Raw genomic sequence first — 27,112 nt, forward strand, 5'->3', positions numbered from 1 at the left:
AAGCGTAGGGTTAGTCACCGGTGCTTGGGTGGCAATTGCAAAACTCTCTACACCTTCTTGTCACTTTTTTATAATGGGGCGCAGGTGTTAAAGCTGTTTGGTCCTTCTCCTAGGAAGGTTGGATCCCGGGACCAGGATCCAGAGCAAATCCTTTTTAAAAAAAAAAATATTTTTATTTGCATTTTATCAGAACTCAACAATACAGTTGTGAAATCAGCAGCACATACACTTCTACTCCCACCCCCACCCACCTCAAAGCCAAAAAGTTCTGTCACAGTGCGAAACATCTCAAATTCAGTGTCCACGGACACAAGGTGTGATTATCATATTGCTTCCCATCCGAAGTACTCTTGTCAGTGCTCTTGCAATGGGATGGCCAAGTCCCAGAGTTCCCATCCCTCACAACCCCCCGTCCAACCCATCGTAGTGCCGCCATTTGGTCCAGACCCTTCGAAAATTTTTCGGGCACCCCCTTGCCTCATAAGTCACTCTCTCGGCTGCCATGTAAAGTGTCACGAAACAGACAGGTAGGAACCCCCACAAGTACGGAGTGCCACTAACCTGTGTCTTCTTGCCCGCGGGGACCACAGTCTGAAGAGAGACCTCCCAATTCCCTTAAATGCCACCCCTCCAAATGTGGTAGACACACTGAAGATAGATAGCACTCCGGGGGAAAAGGGAAGGGGACAGGGTAAGGAAGATGCTGTCTCTGGGGCACCCTCTTGGTCTGGTCTAGCGTGGCTCAGCGCAGCTAGGAAAACAAAGGACACCGTTACTCTGCACAGAATATGAGGTTAAACAAACTCATATAAGGGTACTTATGGAAACACTCACTGGATGCCCCTCAGCGTTCGATGCGAGTTCTTTGGTGGAAAGGTCGGAAACATCAGCGAAGCTCCTCTGGCTGTTACAGCACAGAACCCAAAGGACTGGTCGGTTGTTCGGAATTAGGCAAGGCGTCACTGTGCTTCAGAGAGCTCCTCAGTGCCGAATAGTTTCTTGCCAGGCGGGGTTGATAGACCGGAAAAGTACACCGGTGCTTATAAACAATCACGGGCAAAAGGAATCTAATTAACTTAAATAGTTTTAGCACGGCCGTGCTAGACTAGCTATTACCTCCTCAGGATAGCGGGAAGGCAAGCGTCCGCGGTCTCAGCTGGCTGGGTCCAAGATAGCGGGAAGGCAAGCATCCGCGGTCTCAGCTGGCTGGGTCCAAGATAGCGGGAAGGCAAGCATCCGCGGTCTCAGCTGGCTGGGTCCAAGATAGCGGGAAGGCAAGCGTCCGCGGTCTCAGCTGGTTGACATCAACGACGTGGGAGGTCGGGTTCAGGCTCGGAATCCGGTACGATTGACAAGCACCTCACACTTCCTGGGAGGCGCTTATATACCACTCCCCCCTTCGCCGGTTCCGGACTGCGAGAGCTCAGGGCGTTCTGGGAGTTGTAGTTTTGTAGCGTTTTTGACACCCCGCCGTATGCCTGCTGTTCAGAATCGCTACAGAGCCCCCTCTCAAGGACTGCCGACTCAGCGGTCGACCAGGTTTGCCCGGATGGGCCTGATGGTAACGAGCCAACAACTCAGGGCAATGGAGATTCTGCTCCGGCTCCCAAGACCTGTCCTCGGCTCTGAACCCCTTCCAACTCACTAGGTATTGGACCCTACCCCGATGTATTCTAGAATCCAACAATTCCTGCACTTCGTACTCCTCTAAGCCCTCCACCAGCACAGGTGGTGGATGGATGGGCAGTCTAGTGTCTAAGGGACAAGGTTGGAGCAGAGACACATGGAAAACAGGATGGACGTGCCACGAGCGGGGGATAGCAAGTCTCAGAGCTACAGGATTGATGATTTCCACCACGCTATATGGGCCGATGTATTTAGGCTTTAGTTTGTTGATACCTTTCAGGTTAATGTTTCTGGTTGACAACAACACCTTGTCTCCCACTTGGTATTCTGGTTTCGGACTGCGTTTCTTGTCTGCGAAACGTTTCAGTGACTCTTGAGCATCGGATAAATGGCGTTGTGCATCGAGTCTGACCGCCTGTAGGTGAGCATGATGTTCCTGAATGCTGGGAAGATTGGAGGTAACAGGCCATTCGAAGGGAAGGATGTTAGGATGGTAGCCCAAGAGGCAGAAGAACAGTGAACAACCCAGAGTCGAATGGTCAGAGTTATTTTAAGTGAACTCAGCCAACCACAAGAGGCGTGACCCAATCTGTAGAGTTTTGTAAGGAAAAACAACGCAGGTACTGCTCCAGCGTCTGATTTAGACGTTCTGTTTTGCCGTCTGTTTGTGTTTGGTAACTCGTTGAGAGCCTAGCGTCGACATGCATAGTCTCGCAGAGGGCCTTCCAGAAACGAGAAGTGAATTGCGCCCCCCTGTCGGTTATGAAGACACTCGGTACCCCATGGGCCCTGACTAGATGTTGTAGTAGCACCATTGCCAGATCTGCTGATGTTGGGACCTTGGTTAACGGTACGAAATGGCCCATTTTGGTCAAGTGGTCTACTACGACCAGGATCACTGTTTTTCCTTGACACAAGGGCATTTCTACTATGAAGTCCATGGAGACAGTGTGCCATGGTTTAGGTGGAATGGGTATGGGAAGGAGGAGCCCCGTCGGCCTACTGTGTCGTGCCTTACCCTGGGCACACACCGAACAGTTCCTGATGTATTTCTTTGTGTCGTCTCTCACGGATGGCCACCAGAAGGAGCGTTCTATGGTGGCGATGGTTTTGTACACACCCCAGTGGCCTCCTAACACGGAGTCATGAGTCCAGTTCAGGACTTGGATCTGCAACCCTGGGTCAGGTACATACATGGCATGACGATAGTACAGGAGTCCTTCTTTCACGGATCGCCACTGGGGTTCTTCTTGGAGCCAGGTTTTGTCGTCAATCTCTGCCACCGAAACCTTGAGATCCTCGAGGAAATCAGAGGTCGTGAGTATGGCTATCGTTTGGTCGGGAAAGGCTTTTTCGGGCAAGATGGATGGAGGCTCATCGTCTTCACCTGTCTGTTGTGGTTGGATGTCCTGATTCCGGGAGAGAGCGTTGGCCTTCCCATTTTGTGGACCTGGGCGGTACCTGATGACAAAATCATAGTACGAGAAAAAGAGTTCAGCGGAGCTGTCGAGGTGTCAGCGCCTTGGCTGTTCTGAGGAACAGTAGGTTTCCATGGTCCGTGTAGATTTCGAAAGGGTGACGGGCTCCCAACAAGTAATGTCTCCACTCTTCGCAGCCCCTCTTTATAGCCAATAGCTCTTTGTCAGTGATCGAGTAATTGAGTTCGCTAGGGCTAAGTTTTTTCGAGTAGAACGCCACTGGGTGGATCTGTCCTGTCGTAGGGTGTCTTTGAGACAGGACTCCTCCCAAAGCGTATTGGGACGCATCAGTTTCCAGGATATAGGGGAGTTGAGCATCAGGATGTCGCAAAATCGGCGCCTGGGTGAATCTTTCTTTTAAGTACCGGAACGACTGTTCGGCTTCCTCACCCCAGTGAAAGGGAACGTTCTTTCTCAACAGTCTGGACAAGGGATGGATTATCTTGGAGAAGTCTTTGATGAACCGCCGATAATAATTCGCAAATCCCAGAAAGCTTTGTATGGATTTGACACACTGAGGGGTCTTCCATTTTGTGATGGCTTCCACCTTCCCATCCTCCATCTGAAAACCGTTAGCGTTAATCACGTATCCCAGAAAGGACACTTCTTGTGTATGAAAGAGGCATTTCTCTAGTTTGGCATACAAGTCATGCTGTTGCAGTCGACCCAGGACCTCTCTGACGTGTTCTACATGTTCCTGTAAAGTACGAGAGTAGACGAGGATATCGTCGATATAAACCATGCAGATGGTATCTAGCAATCCTCTCAACACCTCGTCCATAAAATACTGGAAGGCTGCCGGGGCGTTGCAAAGCCCAAACGGCATGACTCTGTACTCAAAAAGGCCGAACTTAGTCCGGAAGGCCGTCTTCCATTCATCTCCTCTTTTGACCCTGACTAAATGGTAGGCCCCTCTTAAATCCAGCTTCGTGAAGTAGCGTGCCCCATGTAACTGGCCCATCAGCACCGAGATCAAAGGAAGGGGGTACCTGTTTTTCACTGTGATGTTATTCAGGGCCCTGTAGTCAATACACGTTCTTAGTTCAGCACAATCCTTCTTCGGAATGAAAAACAGGGGCGAAGAAGCAGGGGACGTGGAGTGACGAATGAAACAAGAGGCCAAGTTGTCGTCTATGTAGTTTTTCAAGTATATGTTTTCTTTTTCCGTGAGGGCATAGACTCTACTGCAAGGAATGGCCGCACCAGGTAGTAGTTCTATGCAGCAGTCATAGACCCGATGAGGTGGCAACCGAGTGGCTTTCTGTTTATTAAACAGAGGTCGGAACTCCGCATAGTCATCTGGCAGGGTGGTGGCGCTACACGTTTGTTCTGTTGCGCATGCTGCGGCCAGGAAATGTGCACAGGAGGTTTCTTCTTCCTTTGCCTCTGATGAGAAGGGGAGAGGATGACTGCAATGTTCCTTACAATAAGCGGAGTCCAGGGATACCGTGCGAGCCGTCCAGCTTACCGTGGGGTTATGTAAGGTCAGCCATGGCATACCCGAGGATAAGACGAAATTGCGGAGCAGCGATCAGGTCAAACTGGATGTACTCAGTATGTTCTGTTTGGATGTGCATTCGAAGAGGCAGAGTATGCCTTACTCAGGGTCCAGAGGTTAATGCGGAGCCGTCCACTGCTTTCACATACTCAGGTTCCTCTTTCTTTTCCCATGCGATCCCCAAGGAGCGTGCATACTCGATATCCATATAGTTACCGGTAGCCCCTGAATCCAAGAGGGCATCCACCTTGGTGGCTTCCTCTGCAGTAACCCACAACGATACGGGTAAGTTGAGGTGGGCCACAGCTGGCATCAACGTATTAGCAAGTAATGAGATCGGTGTGTGTCTTGCGTCCAACCCAGTGATCTCATTCTGGTTCGGACTCTTCAGTTTTCTGATGCCTCTTTCGGTCCCAGAGCAGCGGTTCTGCGCGGAGCCGGATTTCTGTCTGGTTGTTGGGCCCTTGCTTTGCACTCTCTTATGAAATGACCACTCTTGCCGCAGTATAAACATAGCTTCAACTTCCTCCTACGTTCACGTTCTTCCGTAGTAAGGGGGCCTCGAATACCCCCGATCTGCATCGGCTCGGTTCCGTCGGTAGGCTTGGGGTTTTCGTCCGTAAGGGTTTTCGATTTGGGATACCAACCTCTTATCTCACCCTTATTCCGATCCCCTCGTCTTTCCACCACCCAATGGTCCAACTGTACCGTAAGATCGATCAACTCCTCACAGGTGGCTGGTAGCTGGACCACTTGGGAAAGCACGTCTTTCAGTTCTCCTCTTAGGCCTTGGTAGAACAAAGAGGTTCTTTTTTCCTGTGGCCAATCTGTTTCAACCACGAGACGATTGAAGGAAGTGATATAGGATAACAGGTCCTGCGATCCTTGTCGCAGTGTAAGCAGTTCCTTATCCAAGGTCAACATGTGGGACTTGCGATCAAACAGTTTTCTCAAGGCTGTACAAAAGTCGGAGAATTGGTGTAACACAGAATTGTTTCTTTCCATCAGGGGTATGGTCCAGCTGGCCGCATTCCCACCCATATAGGACATCATAAAAGCGGTTTTAGTCGCATCGTCCCTAAACACAGTGGGTTTACAAAGGAAATGGAGCCTACACTGGTTAAGGAAAGTCTCGAACTTCTCAGGATCCCCATAAAACCGTTCAGGAGGGGCTAGCGGGATGTCCTGGTTTTGTATGACATGGACCGTCGGGGTTTGGTCCGTTGAGGTCGAGGGACCTGCGGTGGAAGCAAAGAACCCCCCTCCTGGTACACTCGGGGAAGAGGGAGGGGGTGTTGGGTGCCCAGGTGGAGGGAGCGTGGCCTCCCGAATGTAGGACCCTGCTCCAGGGCCTTTGCGCGCTAGTCCTGCGAATTTTCTGCGCATGGTGTTCATGTCTCTTTTCATCTCTTGGTTTTCTGCTCTGGGGGCGTGCACCTCTTGCTGTAGAGCGTTAAAACTTTCAAGTAATGAGGCCAGTACTGCGCCGGTATCCATGGTCCGGGCTGGGCAACTGTTGTGGGCTTGTCAATCTGTCACGAAACAGACAGGTAGGAACCCCCACAAGTACGGAGTGCCACTAACTTGTCTCTTCTTGCCCGCGGGGACCACAGTCTGAAGAGAGACCTCCCAATTCCCTTAAATGCCACCCCTCCCAATGTGGTAGACACACTAAAGATAGATAGCACTCCGGGGGAAAAGGGAAGGGTACAGGGTAAGGAAGATGCTGTCTCTGGGGCACCCTCTTGGTCTGGTCTAGCGTGGCTCAGCGCAGCTAGGAAAACAAAGGACACCGTTACTCTGCATGGAATATGAGGTTAAACAAACTCGTATAAGGGTACTTATGGAAACACTCACTGGATGCCCCTCAGCGTTCGATGCGGTTTCTTTGGTGGAAAGGTCGGAAACACCAGCAAAGCTCCTCTGGCTGTTACAGCACAGAACCCAAAGGACTGGTCGGTTGTTCGGAATTAGGCAAGGCGTCACTGTGCTTCAGAGAGCTTCTCAGTGCCGAATAGTTTCTTGCCAGACGGGGTTGATAGACCGGAAAAGTACACCGGTGCTTATAAACAATCACGGGCAAAAGGAATCTAATAAACTTAAATAGTTTTAGCACGGCCGTGCTGGACTAGGTATTACCTCCTCAGGATAGCGGGAAGGCAAGCGTCCGCGGTCTCAGCTGGCTGGGTCCAAGATAGCGGGAAGGCAAGCGTCCGCGGTCTCAGCTGGCTGGGTCCAAGATAGCGGGAAGGCAAGCGTCCGCGGTCTCAGCTGGCTGGGTCCAAGATAGCGGGAAGGCAAGCGTCCGCGGTCTCAGCTGGTTGACATCAACGACTTGGGAGGTCGGGTTCAGGCTCGGAATCCGGTACGATTGACAAGCACCTCACACTTCCTGGGAGGCGCTTATATACCACTCCCCCCTTCGCCGGTTCCGGACTGCGAGAGCCCAGGGCGTTCTGGGAGTTGTAGTTTTGTAGCGTTTTTGACACCCCGCCGTATGCCAGCTGTTCAGAATCGCTACATAAAGGTCCAACCCTCTTCTCCATTCCTCTAGTCCTGGCGGCTCATGTGACCCCCAGTACTTTGCAATATCCCTTTTAGCTACTACTAGTGCGAGAACTAGGGAGGTGAGGAGTAGGCGCGGCAGGTCTACCTCATTAGTCATACCCAGTAGTGCCAGCTTGGGTTCTCGTTGGAGCGGGACCTCCAAAACCTTCCCCAGTTCTATGAACATGTGCGTCCAGTAAGTTTGTATCTTGTCGCATGCCCAGATGGTGTGATAAAAGTCTCTGTCGTGCTGACGGCATCTAAGACAGTGTGAGTCTTCTACTTTCCCCATTCTATGGAGTCGCATTCTGTCGTAATAGGTTCTGTGGAGCACATTGAATTGAATAAGGCGTAGTCTTGATTTGATTGCCACCTCCCGGGGATGCATTAACACTATCTCCCAGTCCTCCATGTCTCCCACCTCCACCTCCCACGTACGTCTAAGCTTCGCCAGGTCACCTAACATATTGTTATTTAAGGTTTTGTAAGTGAGGGAGACCGCCTTCCCTAGGATCCGCTCTTGGAGGAGCCGTCCCTCCAAAGGCGCATATTCTGGGATATCGTTTAGCAGGATGTTCTGGGCCCGCCACGCATGTCGCAGCTGTGTGTATTTGAAGAGCTGTGAGTGGTGAAGCCCAAAGTCGGTCTTGAGGACCTGAAAGGATTTCAGCTCCCCTTTGGCGATCACATTCCCTATAGTGGAAATACCTATGTCGTCCCATCTTCGGAAGCCGCGTAGCTTATTGAGTTCTGTTAACCACTGACAGTGCCATAACGGTGTCTGCCGGGTGGGCTTCTTCTCCCATCCCATGCGCCTTGTAGCCTTGGTCCACACATTTAGCGTGAGGATAGTTGCTGGGAGGAGCGGTGCCCGTCTAGTGCCCCCGTAGAGATAGTACAGTGTTTTTTTTTACGACAATTTAAGCCTCTCTAGGGCATAGGTCGGGTGATCCGCCGGGGGGCCTGCAGCCAATCATTAATCGGTGCCATGTGTTCCGCCCAATAGTAGGCCTCTAGGTTAGGGAGGGAGATCCCCCACTATATTGATGTATTTGGAGCGTAGTCAGGGCCGCCCTAGGTTGCTTGCCTAACCAAAGAAAGGTAATATTCGTTTTGTAGGGCATAGAGAAATTTAGGTAGAATGATCATCTATTACATGGCCGCTCGACCTAGGAGTGTGAGTGGGAGCTGTTTCCAGCGGTCCATATCCTCCACCGAGTTCAATATAATCCGTTCCAGATTCTTTCGGAACGATAGTCTTATCTAAGGTGATGTATATCCTGAGATACTGGAAGCCTTCGGTAGTCGTCAATAGTTGCTCTGGTAGCCTTCCCCATCGGTCCCGTCCCCCAGGGTCGTAGAGGATAGATTTGTGCCAATTTATGGTGTATCCTGCCTGTCTACCATAGTGTTCTAATTCCCGGAATAACTCCGGGACAGTGGTCTCTGGTTTTGTAATATACGGAAGGACATCATCCGCATAGAGTGATATTTTTTCTTGTGCGGGGTCAGTGTCAATTCTTTTGAAACCGGAGATGCCCTCATTTTGTCGGATCCTGGCTGCAAGTACCTCAATGGTAAGTGTAAAGAAGAGGGGAAATAGAGGGCAGTCCTGACGGGTCCCCCTCTGGATCCGGAATTCACAAGATAGCCTTCCATTCACCCTCACCCTAGCTCTTGGTGTAGTGTAGAGGAGCTGGACCCACCTCTGGAATTTAGGGCCAAAACCAAATTTGTGGAGCACAGCGTTGAGAAATGGCCAGTGGACCGCGTCGAAGGCTTTTTCGGCGTCAAGGGAGAGAAACCAGTGTGGATCGCTCCTTCCCCTCACTTCCTGTAGCCAGTTATGGGTACGCCTAAGATTTAGTTTGGTTGCTCTGTCCGGTAAAAAACCTGATTGGTCCAGATGTATAAGGTCCGGGATAACTGACTTCAGGCGGAGCGCCAAGATAGTCGCTAAAAGTTTCACTTCCGTGTTAAGGAGGGAGATGGGGCGGTAGGATGCACATTCCTCTTGTGGATTGCCCTCCTTGTGTATCGGGATGATCGTAGCCAAGGAGAGGTCTGGGGGGAGCCTCCCCTCCTGGTTAGCCCCGGTAAAGAGACCCTTTAGATGGCGGGCCAAGAGGTCCGCCGTACGCTTAAAAAACTCTGCCAAGAAACCATTTGGCCCTGGAGTTTTACCCGGTCTCAGTTTGGCTATAGTTTCCGATATGTCGTCTACTGTAATGTCCGCCTCCAAGACCAGAAGAGCCTCAGGAGACAGCGTGGGTAGGTCTGTCTGTGTCATGTACTGTATAGCATCCTCACACGTCCCCAGATCCCTGGCTGCGTAGAAAAGTTCGTAGTGTGTGTCAGCTATTGTCGCATCGGAGCTGACAAGCATCCCGTCTGCGTTCCTGATGCTATTCACCCATCTAGCCGCTCGCCCCTTCTTACATAGCCACTCTAGGAGTTTGCCTGACTTATCCCCCACTTCGTAAAGACGGTGAAGGGTGGCAAGGGATTGAGTTTTCGCCTCATTAGTAACCAGCTCTCTGTATTGTCTCTGGGCATCTAGCAATCTTCTAAGAGTCTCAGTATTATTCAGGCTCTGGTAGTCCCTCTCCAAACCTAGGATAGTCTGTTCCAGGGCCGTAACCTCGGCTTGGAGTTTACGTCGTTCCTAACCCAGTATACTTTGTATTCTATCCCGTAATACAGGTTTCAGGGCTTCCCAGAAGGTGACATTCGACTCTACTGTTCCCTCGTTTTCGGCAACATAGACCTTGATGTCCGCTCTTAGGCCACGCAGAATAGTTGCATTTTGAAGGTCCCAGGCCGCAAGGCGCCAAGTGTCTCCCATAGCGCCCCGGTTGTGTCCCACCTTTACTAACAATGGCGAATGGTCAGATATACCTCTGGCCTTATATTCTGCAGTGTCGTCCACCTTCAAGTACTGTCTAGACATAAATATGTAGTCTAACCTCGAGAATACCTTATGGGCCCCTGAGTAGTATGAGTAGGCTATCTGAGTAGGGTGCAGCCATCTCCAAATATCTGTGAGTCCTATATTAGCAATCTGGTGGGACAGGGTGGTCCGGTTCCCCCCTCTACCTGCAGCCCCAGATCGGTCCTGTTCTATATCCATAATGTCGTTAAAATCACTTCCCATGACTTGGATAGTGTCAGCTGTGTCTAGGAGAATGTTTGCGAGAGCTTTGAGCGTGCGTGCCTGTAGCTTGGGCGGTGCATAGACCGAGATTATCGTGTATGTACGTCTATTCCATGTCCCTTGAACTCTAGCATATGTCCCCAGTGGATCTATCCAGGTGCGTGTGGTGCAGAATGGGGAGGTTTTTTTGATAATGACAGCAACCCCTCTGGAATCGGACGTGTAGCCTGCATGAGCCAGAACTCTATGGTGGCCCCTGGCTATGAAGGCACAGTGTGATCCTTTAAGATGGGTTTCCTGCAGTAGGGTAATATCCGGGTCTAATCTTTTAAGGTAGGAGTTCACAAGACCTCTTTTAACTTTAGAGCCCAGTCCGTTCACATTCCATGTCAGGATGCTAACTCCCCTGTCACCCACTTGCGGTGTCGCTAAGGTACTTGCCATTCGAGAATGGGATACTTTAATGAGGTTGGTCTCTGATGTGGATATGTGGTGTGAAGCATCAAAGTGTACAACTGCATCTTCCCGACTGCTACCCCCTCACCCCAACTCTTCCCTCCCGGTCCCCAACCTGAGTTAACGTGAAACCCCCCCTACCCCTCACCCCACCTCACCTCCCTCCCCTTCCAGTCCCATCCCATCACAAGACAGAACTGTCCGTAGGAGAAGGCCTGTCGCCCTCCCGTGCATCCCTCCCTTTAGTCTGTCCTAACGCACCCCTCCAAAGTAGGAAAGGGTGTGTGATCAAGAACAAAAACCAAAAGAACAATAAACGTAAATACAAGAGGGCGTGTCAACTTGTGTGCTCCCCATCAACGAGCTGCAATCTCAATAACCAGTTCCACCATCGTTCATGAGTGGGAGTCCTGAGTGTCTGTTTCGGGAACGCTGTTCCGCCCCGACGTGTCGTGTTCCAAGTCTCGGATTGCCTCTACCAACGGGTGGACAGAGTGATGTCCCCCCTCTTCTTCTCCTCCAGAGGTGCGGCTCTCAAGCTCTTCCTCGTCGTCTCCCTCTGAGCGAGCATGACTTCGTAGACCGTTGAATCTAGACCCCGCCCCGGCACTGCCTCTCGTGGAGGCCGATCGTCCTTTCCGTGTGCCTCCTGAGCCATGTCCCCGGTAAGGTGTCGCCGGGGTTTGTCTCTTTGCCCTTCGGGACTTCATCCTCTGCGTCTTTGGTAGTTCCCACTGGGGCCCTTGCAGCAATGACCTGTCCATCATTTCGCGTCCAACGGTCTCTCTGCTATGGAGTATTGGGCGTTCCTCCAGTCACTGCCAGGCATCCTCTGGATGATTAAAGAAGATTGACTTTTCCTTGTAGATTACCTTGAGCTTCGCAGGGAAGAGGAGCATGTAGGAGATATTTACTCTGAGTTTCGCCTTCACTGCATCGAAGGAGTGGCGTTGTTTCTGCACCTCCTGGCTGTAGTCCGGGAATATCATAATGTTCGTGTTTTCCAGTCGGATCTCCCCCAGTTTCCTAGCCTCTCGCAGGATCAGGTCCCTGTCCGCGAAGTTGAGAAAACGCGCAATGACCGGTCTAGGTCTCGCACCTTCCGGCGGCTTTGCCTTGAGTTCGGCCATGTCTTTTCTTAGGGTGGAGATCGAATCCTCGGCTTCGCCTATCCGTGTCTCAGTTGTAGTCACCCTGTCTGATAAGTTTCGTAAGTCTTGCCTCAGCAGTGTCACCTCAAAACCCACCTCGCCGATTTTGACTTCTAGGGCCGCTCGGGACTCCTGGATATCGGTCCGTGACGCCTGGATGGCTCCCGTTAGCAGGTCAGTGTTGGAGCGCACACCAGAGGCGGCGGGGAGGACCTCCGCCGACTGTTTCGGCACGACGAAATTGTCCATGGGTCCCTGTTTAGGAGGTTTGGGGAGTGTGTCCTTCTTCCCCATGGCTGGCAGTGCCGTAACGTCGATCTCGCAGGGCAACTTGTGATTCTCCCCAACCCTGACACACTGGCTGCAGCTGGGGGGGGGGGGAGGGGGGGGGGGGTAGCGGTCTCCGTAGTCCCCCCCGGGAGTTGGGAGTCTGATCTTCCCCCACCGCAGTCCCCGGGGGCCACGTGCTTCTTCGTTTCGCACTCCGTGGGGCTTGGTTCGTGTGTGCGTGCTATTGAGTGTCCGTCCCAGGCGGCTCTCCTACGTTGGCCACGTCTCGGAGATGCTCGCCGAGCCGAATGCCTCTTTCGCCACCCAGGGTCGCCGCTCCGTCACGGGGGACCGGGGGGCCTAGAATAGAGAGATCCCCCACGTTCCGGGCCTCCGACGGTGCCAAGGGCTACCTCCGGAGGGGCAAGGGCTTCCCAGTTGGGTGCACAGCAGCGGGGCCACCACGGGGAGACCTCCCGCCAAATCTGGGGCAATGTAGGGCCCGGGAAGTCAGATCACAGCATCCGGTGGGTGGCAGTGTGAAGCCTGTTGGGCCACAGAGCGCTGGGTCAGGGACCGGATCGCAGCCCACTCGAGCTCTGTTTCGCGGCTCCGGCCGCCATCTTGGTGAAGTGTCTGGTGTTGGGGGGGGGCCTCGGCGTTTCAGTGAGGGCAGCCTCCCAGGTCCGCACCACCGCTCAGGTTTCGCCAAGTGTCACTCCCGCTCTCCCCTCTCAGACCTCCGGTCAGTGGCGGGATGATCCCCGGGCTCGCCTTATCCGCGCGACTCTGCTCCAGTCGCTATCTTGGTAAGGGTCGTAATGTCGCTGAGGAGTCCAGACCCCCGCGTCGGGGTTCCTGTTATCGGCGGTGCGCTACACGAGGACTCTCACAAGCAGACCCCAACAGTGGTAGAAAGCCACAGGACCTGCCGGCTGGATTTCAGCGCCGCCGCCGATGCTCGGTCACCGCAGCCGCCATCTTGTCGCCGGCAGGACTTCCAAGGCGGTGGTACAAAATCGGCTTTTGCTGGTTTTCGGACATGTGAGCCGCATGTAAGTAGTGTCCGCGGAGTCTAGCGGTTACACTGCTTCCTTCTCAGTGTTCTGGTGGTGTGGGGCTATAAAGAAAGACGGATTTGGAGGCAGCTCGCCGGGAGCTCCAGAGAGGCACGTCCTAGCAAGCCATGCTGTTGGCCACGCCCCCGATCCAGAGCCAATCCTAAACCCCATCACTTGTCATTTTTTTTATTTTAAAGGCCAGAGTTTTTCCTGCCAGGCCTGTCAAGTTTGGGACTAGCCTGTCAATTTTCCTGCCAGGCATGTCAAATTTGGGACCAGGGGGTTTGCGATGTGTTTATTACATCCTAACAGCTGGCACCCTGTTTCAGGGTCTCATGGGAAGCTTTGGCTCAACATGCCACCTGTCTTTTTTTCGTATCTCAAAGCTCAGGGGTTGCTGGGGTTTATTATTTTATAAGGGGTTTGTATTAACCTATTTTTTTGAGAGAATTACCATAGGCAGGTTTGTGAGGACCCTTTACCACTTTGACACCTACATGCCACAGTCTTCCTCCCAGGCCCTGGGCTGGGGGACTCAGGACTGCTCCGCAGCTGTTCAGCCAACAACTGTCTGCAACCCCCAGTTTTAAACATGCCCAGGCATTTCCCTACTACATGCACACACTTTTTCTATGCACTTTTTAAACACATACACAATTACCCCATGTTTTGCAGCCAAACCTGCACTTTTGGGACTAACCCTACATGTCACCCATTTTAAAACCAGAGTGTTTGCGGCCAGCAGTCTGCGACCAGGCCTGTCAAATTTAAGGCCAGCAAGTTGCTGCCAGACCTGTCAAATTTAAGGCCAGAGTTTGCTGCCAGACCTGTCAAATTTAAGACTAGACCTGTCAAATTTAAGGCCAGAGTTTGCTGCCAGACCTGTCAAACTTAAGACTAGACCTGTCAAATTTCCGGCCAGACGTTTGCCGCCAGACCTGTCACTTTTCCGGCCAGAGCTTGATGTGAATGGTATCCCATCCTACTACTCTGTTCTCACTCTCGGCTTCGCTTCGGCCCCGCTCTGCTCTCAGCTCTGCTCTCAGCTCTGCTCTCAGCTCAGTGTGCGGCAGGCTGACCGGGACCAGGGGTGGTGTCAGCAGCTTAGTGCTTCTGTGGTGCCTGTGATGGTCTTTCCTTGCGCCTCGCACGTCGGAGTGATGCTGGTCAGTCAGGCGCTTTCAGCTTCCTCGATTTTCCCCTGCAGCGGAGCCGCCACAGTCTCTCCTCGCTCAACGAGTCTTGGAGTCTGCCATTTAATGTTTTATAAGTTGTACCCTGGAAAAAATTCAATAAAACAGTTTACAACAAAAGGGATTAGGCTAGTTGCACACAGTAGTAGGCATTTGAAACCCAACCCAGGTGTTGGAAGTTGATACCTTAGTACCCACAGTACTGTTTGGTGTGTGTGACCTTACCCTGGTGTGGAAAGTGACTACCTTAATGTCCAAAGTACTAGATGTATGCAACCTAATCCAGTTGTATGAAGTTGCTATCTTAGTGCCCTCAGTAGTAGGTGTATGCAACTTAACCAAGGGAAGTCACTGCCTTGGTGACCACCATAGTAGATGTATGTGACGTTACCTTTGTGTGGGAAGCTGGCGCCTTAATCCCCAAAGTACTAAGTGCATTCTGCCCAATGCAGGTGCAGGAATTTGCTACCTTGGTGCCTGCGTAGTAGGTTTATGCTACCCAATCCAGGTTGGAAGAAAGCTGCTGCCTTGTGTCCTTAATAGTAGAGGTATTTGACCTAATCCAAGTGTGGGAATTTGCTACCTCTGTGCGCACTGTACTAAGAATATGAGATTCTCACAGGTGTAGGTAGTAACTATCCTACCACTAAAAGTGGTGCATGTATCCAGCCGAGGCTAGGTGTGGATAGTCACTACCATAGGAATAGGCTGGTAACACGCTGTAGTAGGTACAAGACCCCACACCAGTGTGGGAAGGAGCCCACAGTGCTAGGTGTAGACGACCCAACAGAAATATTGTTCTGTTCTCCCTGTTTCGATCTCCCAACTCGTGCCACCGGCGTCTGTACCATCTCAGCTTCATGGCCACATCTGTTTGTCCACTTCTATCATGAGGGAGACCGCTTTACCAGTGTCCGTGCCTGCCTGCCAGGTTCGCAGGTGGCCCTCCGGGTTGGGTGGGGAAAGGGGCCTCCACAGCTTTGAAAGCAGCTGAAAAGAAACAGCACCGTGTTCTCACAGGCACAGCGCAGTGATTGATGCTTGTTGGAGCTGCGTCGGAGCCATCACTCACAGGAATAGTATGAGTACGAGTTGTCCACCTACTGCTTTCTAGAGGCAGCAAGTTATGGAAATTGTGCTGTGAAATGGTCTCTGTTGTCCCATTCAAAAATACTACTGAACCCACCCACAAAAATAAAAAACCTTCAGACACAAACCACAAACGTTTGCCATTCCCAGAGATTGTATATGTAAGTAGGACAAACCAATACCTGAAAACGTCAGCCATATTCATAGACGATTTTTTTTTATGTCCTCTTGTGTAAAATGTGTGTTTTACTCCAGCTATAGTCACCTGTAACGTTTTACATCTGAAATGTAAAGCTCTGTGTTTTAGGGGTAAGATTCCGTGCTTTTAAATAGTTGACTCTTTGTTTGCTTGATTTTCCTGACCGCGAAGACACTGCAAAGAGATTACAAAAATCCAGAATGTTTTACATCACTGTGACATGGCTTCGATTTTATATTTCCAGTTCTGCAATCAGCAAGCACTGGGAGGCAGAACTGGCCACGCTGAAGGGGAACAACGCCAAGCTGACCGCAGCACTGCTGGAGTCCACTGCCAACGTGAAACAATGGAAGCAGCAGCTCGCAGCCTATCAGGAGGAAGCAGAGCGGCTGCACAAACGGGTGAGAACTGGCGCTTGTAGAGAGAAACAATCTGGGTAAAACCGCAAACTTCAGTCGGTAGACTCGCAGACAGACGCAGAGAAAACTATACTGCAGTTCATTCCCCAGACACGTGCTTCGCTCTGTTCTGTTTAATACTGTTTCTAATATGTTCAACTTCAATACAACAGCCTCCATTTTACACAAGTTGATGCTGAAAAAGTGTGGGGCCCAGTGTGCAAGAGTCATGCCAGGTAACCCGAGAGTGTGTGTAGAAGGGTGAGTGTTAAACATTACAGAGAGGGGTGGGTTCTATAAATGTAATCACAATTAAAAAGATTTGACAGAGCACTGCAGATCACTGCTCTCGATTCATAACAAGAATATTTGCCCGATTAGCAGTACTAAACAAAAGTTATACATTTTGTTACCACAGTCCTAGATATAAAGCGAAAACAGTAATAAGTCTTGCGCCTTCATGCGAGTCGTTTGCTGACTAATTTGTGCTTCTTACATGTTATTGAGTTAGGAGCTAGTCTACTAGAAAATATTCACACTTCTTAACCCTAGGTGGCGCTGCGGCTCAAGTTTCCGAAGTTTACCTTAATGAAGAAATATCCTTCATAATGTAATCAATAGCCGTGCTGTAAAGTTGATTACATTGTATGTTTTGTCTAATTTAGGTGCAGAAACTATATTGTTCAATTTCCTTAACACAGTTGCAAACTATACCATTTAGGTACTTTTATTGATTGTTGTTGCATTTACCCCGGACTTTTACTGGGGCTGGGTCCTGCCAAGTCTCAGTGCAGACAGTAATTAACAAGCATTTGCAATGCAATCGGTCTCGCCTTTGGGACCTTGTATGTATTTAGCTATGCAGCACATTATCCTGGGTGCTGAAACGTCTACTATCTTTAACATGGAGGTAAAGTAAGCACCAAACTGCGTGACACGCCAGGTATTGAAACACATGTAGAGAAATATTACATTTCAGCAGTAAATGGTATAGTACAAAGCTATGTTTTTTTTTTTATGTTTGAAAGCTTTATTAAAGAAAAACAAATATTACAAGAAGGTGATATCAGCAAAATAGGAGAAAGGAGTATATGATGGGATAAATTAAACATAAGCAGCCAATATCACAATAAAAAACAAAGCATTTTGAATTATGTGGGGTGGAGGGGGGGTGGGGGGGAAGGGAGAGGAAACATGTTATTATCACTGAGGATGGATAAATAAAAAGATAAAAAATACAATGGATATCAACAAAAAAGTACAGTAGAAAAACATCATATTTAGCAATTACTGGAATGAAGAGCAAGTAATATCGGAGATCAATATAAAGCTAAAAACACAATAGCAAAATTGAAAGTATCATAAAAAACATCATAAAAACTACAGGCAAGAGTATATGCATTCAGGGAGGTTTGAAATTATCCGAAGAAAGTGGAGAATAAGTCTTTTTGGCAGATTGGTCTAAATATAGAGTAAGAGGTAACCAGTAAAGGTCAACATTTCGGAAGGGTTTGCAAGAGGAAGCAAAGGCAACATCAAGTCTGTGTGCTTGACATACAAAATTCCACCAGCAATTTAGGGACAATTTGTTCAAGGATTTCCAATTAGAGACAATATGTTGTAATGCAAGAGCTAGCATAAGATCAAAAAGACCGTGGGAATGTGTTGGGAGATCTAAATCTTCTGAGAGGCTACCAAGAAATACTAAAGGGGCAGAAAAGTGAATAGAAATGTTAAAAATACGAGAGAGACGAGAGAATATCTGAGACCAAAAAATACGAGTTGAAGGACAGAAAAAGAAGAGGTGTAAAAGATCTGCAGAAGGGGCATTACAGGTCCAACAATTAGATACAGCATTGGGTTGAAAGCGAGAAATAGAAAGAGGAGAGAGGTATAGTCTGTGGTAAAAGAAAAATAGGGATTGAGTAAGAGAGGCAGTACGGGAAACCTTCAAGGATCTGGCCCATATTTTGTCCCAGAGAGAAGTCGACCAAGAAGAACGTAAGTCTGTTTCCCAGGACAATTCCAATTTCGATTTGAGACGATCCGGATTGGGGGCTGAGAAGTACCGGTAAATGATGGAAGCTTTAGGAACAGTAGAAAGAACGGCGAGTAAAGAGGAAGACGAAGCTGCGAGGCCGTCAGAAGGAAGAGAATAATATCGATCTAGAATCGTTTCCATGAGGATAAGGAATTTCTTTGCAAAAGAAGGAGGGCACTGGAATTGAGAACGGAGTTTAGGAAAGGAGCAAGGGGATGAACCATCAAAAAGATGATATACCCAAATGATACCTTTTGCTCTCCATGAAGGCCAAGCAATAGGTCTGTTATTTATTAATATATGAGTTGTACCATATAGGCGATAGAAGGAAGGATTCTTGTGTCATCGAGGTAGGGGAGACTAAAGGACGGAGAAGAGAGGAAGTATGCTTGAATAACAGGGGATTAAGGCATGGGGCTTTGGAAGTGAAGTGAATTACCTCTTGTAGAGAATATGGAAGCAATAATTCCTGTTCTACAGTGAGCCAGAGGGGAGAAAAAGGGGAGGGTTCCTGAGATAACCAGCGGGAGGCCTGTCGAAGTGAGAAGGATTTATGATAAAGGCGAAAGTCTGGAAAGTTGGTTCCACCATTAAGTTTAGATTTACGCAAGTGTAAAAGAGATATGCGAGCTTTTTTCTGTTTCCAGAGAAATTTGGACAACACCGAGTCAATGCGACGGAAATAGGAGAATGGGATGCGAATGGGAAGCATGGATAATAAGTAGATCAAAATGGGGGCAATCATCATCCTGATGGAGTCAAGACGGCCCCACCAGGAGAGAAATAGTGGGTTCCAAGAAGTGAGTAAGGAGTCAATTCTGGATATAACTGCATTCATATTGAGTTGAATAGAGGAAGAAATAGAGGGGGAGAAAAGAACACCCAGATATTTAATTTTTGTGGAATTCCAAGCGAAGCCAGTGGTCGCGAAGAAGTGGGGAAGGCAGAATTTAGTTAAGGAAAGGATCTCTGTTTTGTCAGAATTTATTTTGTAACCTGAGACCAAAGAAAATTTCTCGAATTCATTTAATAAAGAGGGGACAGAGGTGGTCGGATCTGAAATAAACAAAAGAATATCATCAGCATATGCAGACAATTTAAGATGTTGTGTACCATATGGGAAACCAGAGATGGATGGGTTATTATGTATAGAAGTGAGGAAGGGTTCAAGTGCCAAAATAAATAAAAGAGGTGATAAAGGACAGCCCTGACGGACTCCACGTTAGAGTATGAATGGGGAAGTGAGTTGACCATTAACGAGAACAGAGGCTTTGGGCATAGAATAAATCAAGGAAATGAAAGATATAAATTTAGGATTAAAGCCATGCCATTTTAGAGAAGCCATGAGAAAGGACCAGTCAACCCGATCAAAGGCTTTCTCAGCGTCTACTGAAATGGCTGCAAGGGGGATTGATAGGGAAGGGGCTTTACTTAAGACATTAAGGAAGAGCTTAGAGTTATCCGATGTTAAACGGCCCTTAACGAAGCCACATTGTTCTTTCCCTATAAGATGTGGGAGGAGCGGGTCAAGGCGAAGAGCTAGCAATTTTGCAAAAATTTTATAGTCCACATTGACTAGAGATATAGGTCGATAATTTTTACAGAACTTAGGGTCTCTGCCATCTTTAGGGATAAGGCATATGGTAGCGTCCTGAAATGAACCTTGGGCTGATCCAGTAGAACAAAAAGATTGAAAGAGAGATAGAAGTTTAGGTAAGAGGAGATCTGAGAAGTGTAAATAAAATTCAACTGGAAAACCATCGGGTCCTGGAGTCTTGCCTTTAGTAAGGGAGGATAGGGCAGAGGAAAGCTCCGAAAGAGTGAGATCAGAATCAACCGTCGAAAAATCAAGGTGGGAAGTATCTGGATGAGGTAAATTGTCAAAATAAGAATGAATTAGTTCTGGAGTGGGAGGATTTTCCGGAGTGTATAAAGTCTTATAAAAGGAATGAAATTGGTCTAAAATTTCCGCGTCGGTATGAAGAAGAGTATTAGAGGGAGAGTAAATTGAATCAATGTTAGTTCGTTCTTTACGGGACTTTAAATAATTAGCTAATAATTTGCCAGATTTATTGCGACCTCCGTAGTAACGGGCACTGCTCCGAAGGAGAAAAGAGGAAGCAGAGTCCGTAGTGAGCTTATTAAAAGCAATCTTAGCTTTAAGTAATTCAGGAGACATAATCTTAGTAGAGGAAGTATAGAATTGATGTTCCAGAGATTTAATATGTGCAAGGGTAATTTTACGTTTTTGAAGGAATTTTTTCTTTTTTCTGGAGACAAAATCAATAATGAAACCTCGAGCTGTGGCCTTGAAAGAGTCCCAGAGAACATGAGGGGGGGTATCAGGAGTATGGTTGAGATGAAAAAATTCAGAGACAAAAGAACGAAAAGAGGAGGAAAAAAGAGGATCAGTAAGAAGAGAAGGGTTAAAACGCCAGCGAGAAGATTTAGGAGTAGGAGGAAGGAGGTCAAAAACAGTAACAATAGGGGCATGATCAGAAATAACTATAGGCTCAATTGAGGAGGAAATAAGGTGTTGAGAGAGGGATGAAGAGAGAAAAATGTAGTCCAAACGGGAGAAAGAAGCATGAGGAGGAGAGAAAAAGGAGAAATCCATAACATCTGGGTGTGTGAGTCTCCATGAGTCCACAAGATGAGTTTGAGTGATGGTGTCAAGGAATTGTTTATGTGGTTTGTGAGGGGAAAAACGAACCGAGGATCTACGGTCTAAAAATGGGTCAATGATCTGGTTACAATCTCCACCTAATAGGAAAGAGTCATCTTTATATTGAATACATTTTGCTGTAATGGAGGGCCAAAAAGAGGAGTCAAAACATGTAGGGCCATAAACATTGAATACGGTAATTGGGATATTATTAATTCGTAGTTTAGCTAAAACCCATCGCCCCTCGTCATCCTTTTCTTCTAGAATTACTTTACACTGAAGGCGTTTATGAATCAAAATGGCTACTCCATTCTTTTTTTGAGAAGCGGGAGAAAATAAAACAGTTCCAACCCATAATCGCTTCAGTTTCAAAGATTCAATATCTGAGAGGTGAGTTTCTTGAATAAGAACAATATCAGGATTGTATGAGGAGAGGTGGGAGAGTACTCTTTGCCTTTTGATAGGGTGATTAAATCCTTTCACATTCCATGAAACAACTTTGAAGGTGAAAACTTATTAAATTGATCAAAAGCGAAATATTCAAAAACATACTGTATAGATAATAATGCAAACTGTAGAGAGATAATAACCATAAAACTCGTCAAAAAGGTAGAAGGAAGAGCAGGTAGAGAATGAAGGAGAAAAGAAAAAAGGGAGAGGGAGAGGGGAAGGAATAGGTAAAGATGATCAGTAGGGAAGGAAGAAGGAAGAAAAGAGAGAAGGCATAGAAGACAGTACAAATCCAAGAGGATGACTGTATTGAACATACCTGGAAGGGGAAGTATACACAAAGGGAAGGTGGGGAGGTGGTGATGCGTTACAAGACGGACGGACCAGGAGCAGGAGCAGGACCACATCGAGACCGCACAAAAGGAAAATGGGATGGGACAAAATGGTGGAAGGAGTATCCGATACATATCCGTCTGGGGAAAAAAGGAAATATTGTTAACATAGAGAACATGTGACGTAAAGGTATAGGTTCAGAGGTGAGAAAAAAGAAAGGAGAGATACATAGAAGACGCAAGAGAAAGATATCAGAGAAAAGATATGCAAAGTGAGAATGTGGGAAATTGAGAGAAGAAAAATTGAGAAGTACATGAAGTCAAAGACAAACTAGTAGAAGAACAATCATATAGACAGTAAAAGCTCAATTTCAGCCACTGTTCGAAGCAGAAGAGGAGGCATCCATCCCTTCTTCACTATGAAGAAGAAGAAAGTTTCTTAATTCTCCAGGTTCCTGAAATGACCAAGTCTTGTTCCGATAGGTGACTCTGAAAGTACAAGGGTGAAACAAGCCATATCTTGCTCCCAAGGAGCGCAGAGAGGGACGCATAGCCAGAAATTCTTTACGTCTGGATGCAGTGGCGTTAGAAAGATCCTGAGATAAATACACTCGTCGACCTTGCCAATTGACTTGTTTTTTATTCCTCGCAGCTGAGAGAATCAAGAGGAGATCCGTGTATTTCAGAAAGAGTATGATAACTCCACGAGGTTTCGAGGAAGAATCCGTTCTGGCCCCTAGTCTATGAGCACGTTGAATGCTAATGGAAGTAGAAGGTGGGAGGTCCAGAAGTTTCGGCAGGAAGGTGGTAAAGAAAGACACCGGATTGTCCCCCTCAAGATTTTCCGTCAAATTGTAAATACGGAGGTTGTTCCTCCTATTGCGATTTTCCAAATCTTCTGTGTGCTTTTGAAGTGAGAGGACAGTTTTTTCTAAGGCGTCTATACGTTGAGTGTTGGACTGAATGTCAGGGAATTGCTGTTCAACAGTAGAAAGTCGGGCATCCATGTTTTCCCACTTATCCTTTAGAAGCTGCATGTCTGTACTTGTTTTTTCAATGAATGGACGCAATGCTCGCAGCTCTTCCAGAATTTGATCCGTAGGAGAAGTTGAAGGATTGTCTTCTGGTGTAGGAGAGTTTTGCTTGAGGCGTTTGCCCGCTGGAGCAGGTGGGGAAGATTTACTGGTATTGGTATGAGCCAAAGATGATTTTTGAGAGGTCATTTTTATAGAAGAATTGGCTTTATGTGTACCAGATGAAGAAGAAGCCCCCGATGTGTTCACCGATGGTATAAAGACAAATTGCGGTTTACGTAATCTGACCATAGAAGTGAGTGGTCTTGCCGCTAGATAGGCTCAATTCCCTGAGAGGCAGCTAAAGGTGCGTTTGGAATGTTCCGGAAATATCTCCGAAGAGTGGGTGAAGCACCAAAGTGAGTGATGTGAGAGAGCGTCAGGGAAGTAGAGCAAATTATTCAGTGAGCACAAAAGAGAATGTGACTAAAATGGTAACATGCTGAAGGGCATCTTGAGAGAACTGAGGCGCAGAAAAAATGAACAGAAAGTTCTCAGAGAAATTGTCAGTATAGCGCCATGAGGAGGGACATGTAGGAGAAAAAGTATTGTAGGACTTTGACCATGTTCGATCATGAAAAAAAACAGTTGTCAGGGGTGAAGCATCGTGAAGAGTGCGTATTTGTCGTGTGCTCCAAGTTAGAATAAGAAGAGAGAAAAACGCAGCAAAAGAGTCTCTTATATAATAGGTACTGCTCACCCCTGAAATGGAATCAGCGTCGTGAAGGTCGTTGGTGTCTGGTGACACTTCGTGTGGCGGTAATCCTGGCAGCCGAGGCTCCGAGATTCGGGAGAGTCTCAAAATGGCGGTTCCGTGAGGGACTGGGAAAACATCGCAGAGAAGAGCGAAAACGGCACCACAAGCATTGTAAAGCCGCTCCGCCGACTCCGCTAGCCTTCCGCAGGAGAAATCCAGCAACTGGGTGCAGGAGCGGTCCCGGTTACATCGGGAAATCACGCCGTGAGGTGATCGATGCGGCGGAGCTCCGTACCTAGCCGGCCATCTTGCGCGGCATCCAAGCCACGCCCCTACAAAGCTATGTTTTTAATATAAAATCAGGGCCTTTAGTGGTCCTATCACTGAAAATACAAGGTTTGAAAAAAATATTATTGTCTACGGGTGCTTCTTGAAGACAATTTCTATGGACTGGAGTCTAAAGAATGCTAACGTGATTCTGGTATTTAACTGACCTCTGCTGGTCGTTTTCTATCAAGAAAGTTAAATAGAGGTAATTGCCAGAATTTTTTTAAAAAAGAAAGCCCCTCAGCAGAAATCAATTCTGGTATTTTACTGAACTCTACTGGTCATTTTCTCTCAAGACAGAGTAAATAGAGGCAGCTGATCAGGCAGAAAGCAATTCTGGTATTTTACTGACCTCTGCTGGTCGTTTTCCATCAAGACAGTTAAATAGAGGCAGTTGAACAGAAGAAAGTCCCTAAGTGGAAGCAGACAAGTCCTAGGGGTGATCTCCAGAGCCCACAAAGTACATACACATATAAGTATACACTAAAGTATATACAAGAGGTCTTGACTGCTCGACCTAAAACTAACTTTGAAAGGAGTCTCAATGGGGCCCTATAATCATGTCCTTCACTTACGGGCAAAGACACTGATCGATTCAACAATGTCTGCCATCACCTTTATGGTAACCCAAGATAGCTGTGAGGTCCATCATGTTTACCTTTCACATCCTTGCCGCTCGTAGCTGTAACTTTGGAACCGTGACTTTGTTCCTGTGCCTTTGACCCTTTGGGAGCCAGCTCTTGTCAGGGGAAATAATCGCTTTGGATTTACTGCCGCTTTCTGCACAGGGGCCGGGACAGCGAGACCCAGGGTTCCGCGCACGACCAACGCAGCGCACCTGGTGTCTCTTCCCGCCCCCTACTCCTCCTATGTAGTTACGCCTCCAACGCTTAGCGGGACGCGATCGGGACGCCGGACGAAGCCCGGACAAAGGGCGGACAGTCTGAGACAGTCCGAGACTGACCGTGACTGGACTGGGCCAGATTACTTATTTCATTTCCCGAGTTCTTCTCCCATGGAGCCTTGTTAGTAAGAAATTTTGTTTCTAACCCCCCCCCCCCCAAGTATCGAATTTGTTGGCCGAACTTTTTATCTACTACTTATTGGCTTTTCTGAGTATTCTGTGTAACTGTGGCATTTTTCTATTGAGTGTAATATGTCTAAACAGAAGACATCTGCAGCCCCTAAAACTATGGATAACTACCTAGTACAAGTAGTCAGCAAAATAAATAGTTCGAGAAGGATATCCCTGGGGTTGAGCTCCACTCCCTTACTCCCTACTATGAATTCCTCACTAGATTCAAATATGGTTGAAGTTCCGATACAGGTACATTGCGGTGACCTACCTGATAATGTCTTTACCCAGGAAGATAATTTTGACCAATCCACCGCAACTGCTATCTATTTGGTTAACGAGTCTCTAGAAGATTCTAACACGACTCCAGTAAAATCCCTCCCCCCCTCCCCTGTGCCTCCCCCTGTAACTAGACCAGTAAGAACATGTAGAAGGGGCCAGAATAAACGTGGTGGGTTACGTTCTAGCAGGAAAAGGATTGTTTCCCCTCCTGAACCCATACCCACAAATGAGACAACTGGGGAGTTAGGTAGGAAGGTGTCACTGGAGGATGACCAAATCAATATACTTGTGAATATGACTGAATCTAAGATTAGGAACGCTGTTAAACCATTGCTAGCTAATATTGACCATCTAACAACAGAGGTAAACCGGCTCGGGGGCATCATAAACCAGATGAAGGAAAAGTCTGTTAATATACCAACCTCAGCCTCAAGTAGACCCGACCCCATAGCTAGCATATTAAATGCAGAGACAGAGGGCAGGGAAAAAACTTCCCCTATTGTACAAACGCCCCATCATCTCAAACCTAATACTAATCAGGGAATTACTATCGAAGCTCCCCCACCCAAACTCATGAACACAGATACGTAGAGGCTTCTCCCCTAGTTCTAGTTTTGGCCAATGTACCCCTCCTAAAACCGGGTCAAGAGGAATCTACAGCCTCCCTGATTAGCAAAGCCTTTTATCTAACAACATGGTGATATCCCCTTGGGGCAAACAACAATTAGCCGAGGAAATCACCATGGCAAGAAGGGTAGAATGGATAGGAACTGGCGTTAAAAAATTTAAGGGTGACTGTGTAGTTCTGCATTTCCTAAACCCAGAAGTTCTTCCCGAGGTTTTGAGGAATATTCTTCCCCCACAACGTAGGAGCACAGACATAGTTCCATTAACTTTGGATTTTCTTATCATCGTAGTAAAATAGGGAATCCAAACATTTTAAAGACTAAATGGAATCTGGTGTCCCACAAGTGGGGTAGAGTCCCCCAAACTAGTGAATGGGAAATCAATCTTGAAAATCGGTTTGGGGCACTGTCAAACTTAAATGAGTGTGATTGACTCAAACAGCTTGACAGAGTTGTGTCTAACGAACCAGCTGAGTTAAGAAATGTAGACACTCTTATAGAGAAGGACCTTTGTCTGATACATGCTATCCCCTTATTTCCTGGGAAAATGACAGTGGAAACATCTACTCTAAATAGTAGTATTAAGAACAGACATCTGGAGACACAGCCAAATACCCCAAGGGTTGAACTAAGCCCCGTTCCTGATCTAGTTATATCTGAGTTCCAACTTACATCCCATTATAACACCAATATTGATTTAGATATAGGGCTAGGGGATGACTTACAAAGCCCTCTTCTACCTTATGCCTCCCTAGAAGTAGAGGGATTAGTAGAGCCAGGGTTGTCTTTTCTCTCCTGGAACATTGCAGGGATCTCAAATAAGTTGACATCACCAGAATGGTGTACATTTATAGACCAGTTTGATATCCTACTGTTCCAGGAAACATGGTCTGTGACCCCAATATACCATCTAGGCTACCTTAATTTTTACATCCCAGCCATAAAAAACCCAAAGTGTCGACCGGTAGGGGGCCTAAAATTCTGGGTCCGCCAAAATTTATGTTGCAGTATCCAACAAAGGAGCTCTCTAATAGATGATATAATGTCAATTACCCTTACTTGGGCCAATGGTCATGAGATGACCATATTTAATATCTATGCCAGGGGTGTAGCAGGTGGCAAAACATCAGAAGTTATAACCGCCTTGGATCATGAGTTTGAAGCTCTCCCAAATCATCTGCTCCTCATCATTGGGGGCGATGTTAATACCACCTTTGAACCGCTTGGCCCAGAAGACCAAATTTTAACTGAAGAAGAGGACAGTAAGTGGGGTATCCCGCAGCTAGAGCTTCCTGCAATTACAAGATGGACAGCGGTGGCTGTCCAAATGAAGGCCCTATGCCTAGCTAGAGGACTCAGAGCAACAAATGGGCGAACCCCAGCAGATCGACAGGGAAACAAAACGTTTGATAATGGTAGATCCT

The 27,112-nt window shown here is 47.8% G+C and overlaps 1 protein-coding gene across 1 annotated transcript in view; it reads left to right on the forward strand.

The window, feature by feature from the left end:
• HOMER1 (homer scaffold protein 1) overlaps window positions 1–27,112 on the forward strand; it is a 754,981-nt gene that overhangs the window by 632,738 nt on the left and 95,131 nt on the right. The window contains exon 7 of the mRNA XM_086960736.1: window positions 15,967–16,123. Coding sequence (XP_086816862.1) covers window positions 15,967–16,123 — 157 coding nt within the window. The remainder of the gene's footprint in view (window positions 1–15,966; window positions 16,124–27,112) is intronic.

This window comes from Lissotriton vulgaris, chromosome 3_1, assembly GCF_964263255.1.
Source record: "Lissotriton vulgaris chromosome 3_1, aLisVul1.2, whole genome shotgun sequence".
In the NCBI taxonomy this organism is placed as follows: domain Eukaryota; kingdom Metazoa; phylum Chordata; class Amphibia; order Caudata; family Salamandridae; genus Lissotriton; species Lissotriton vulgaris.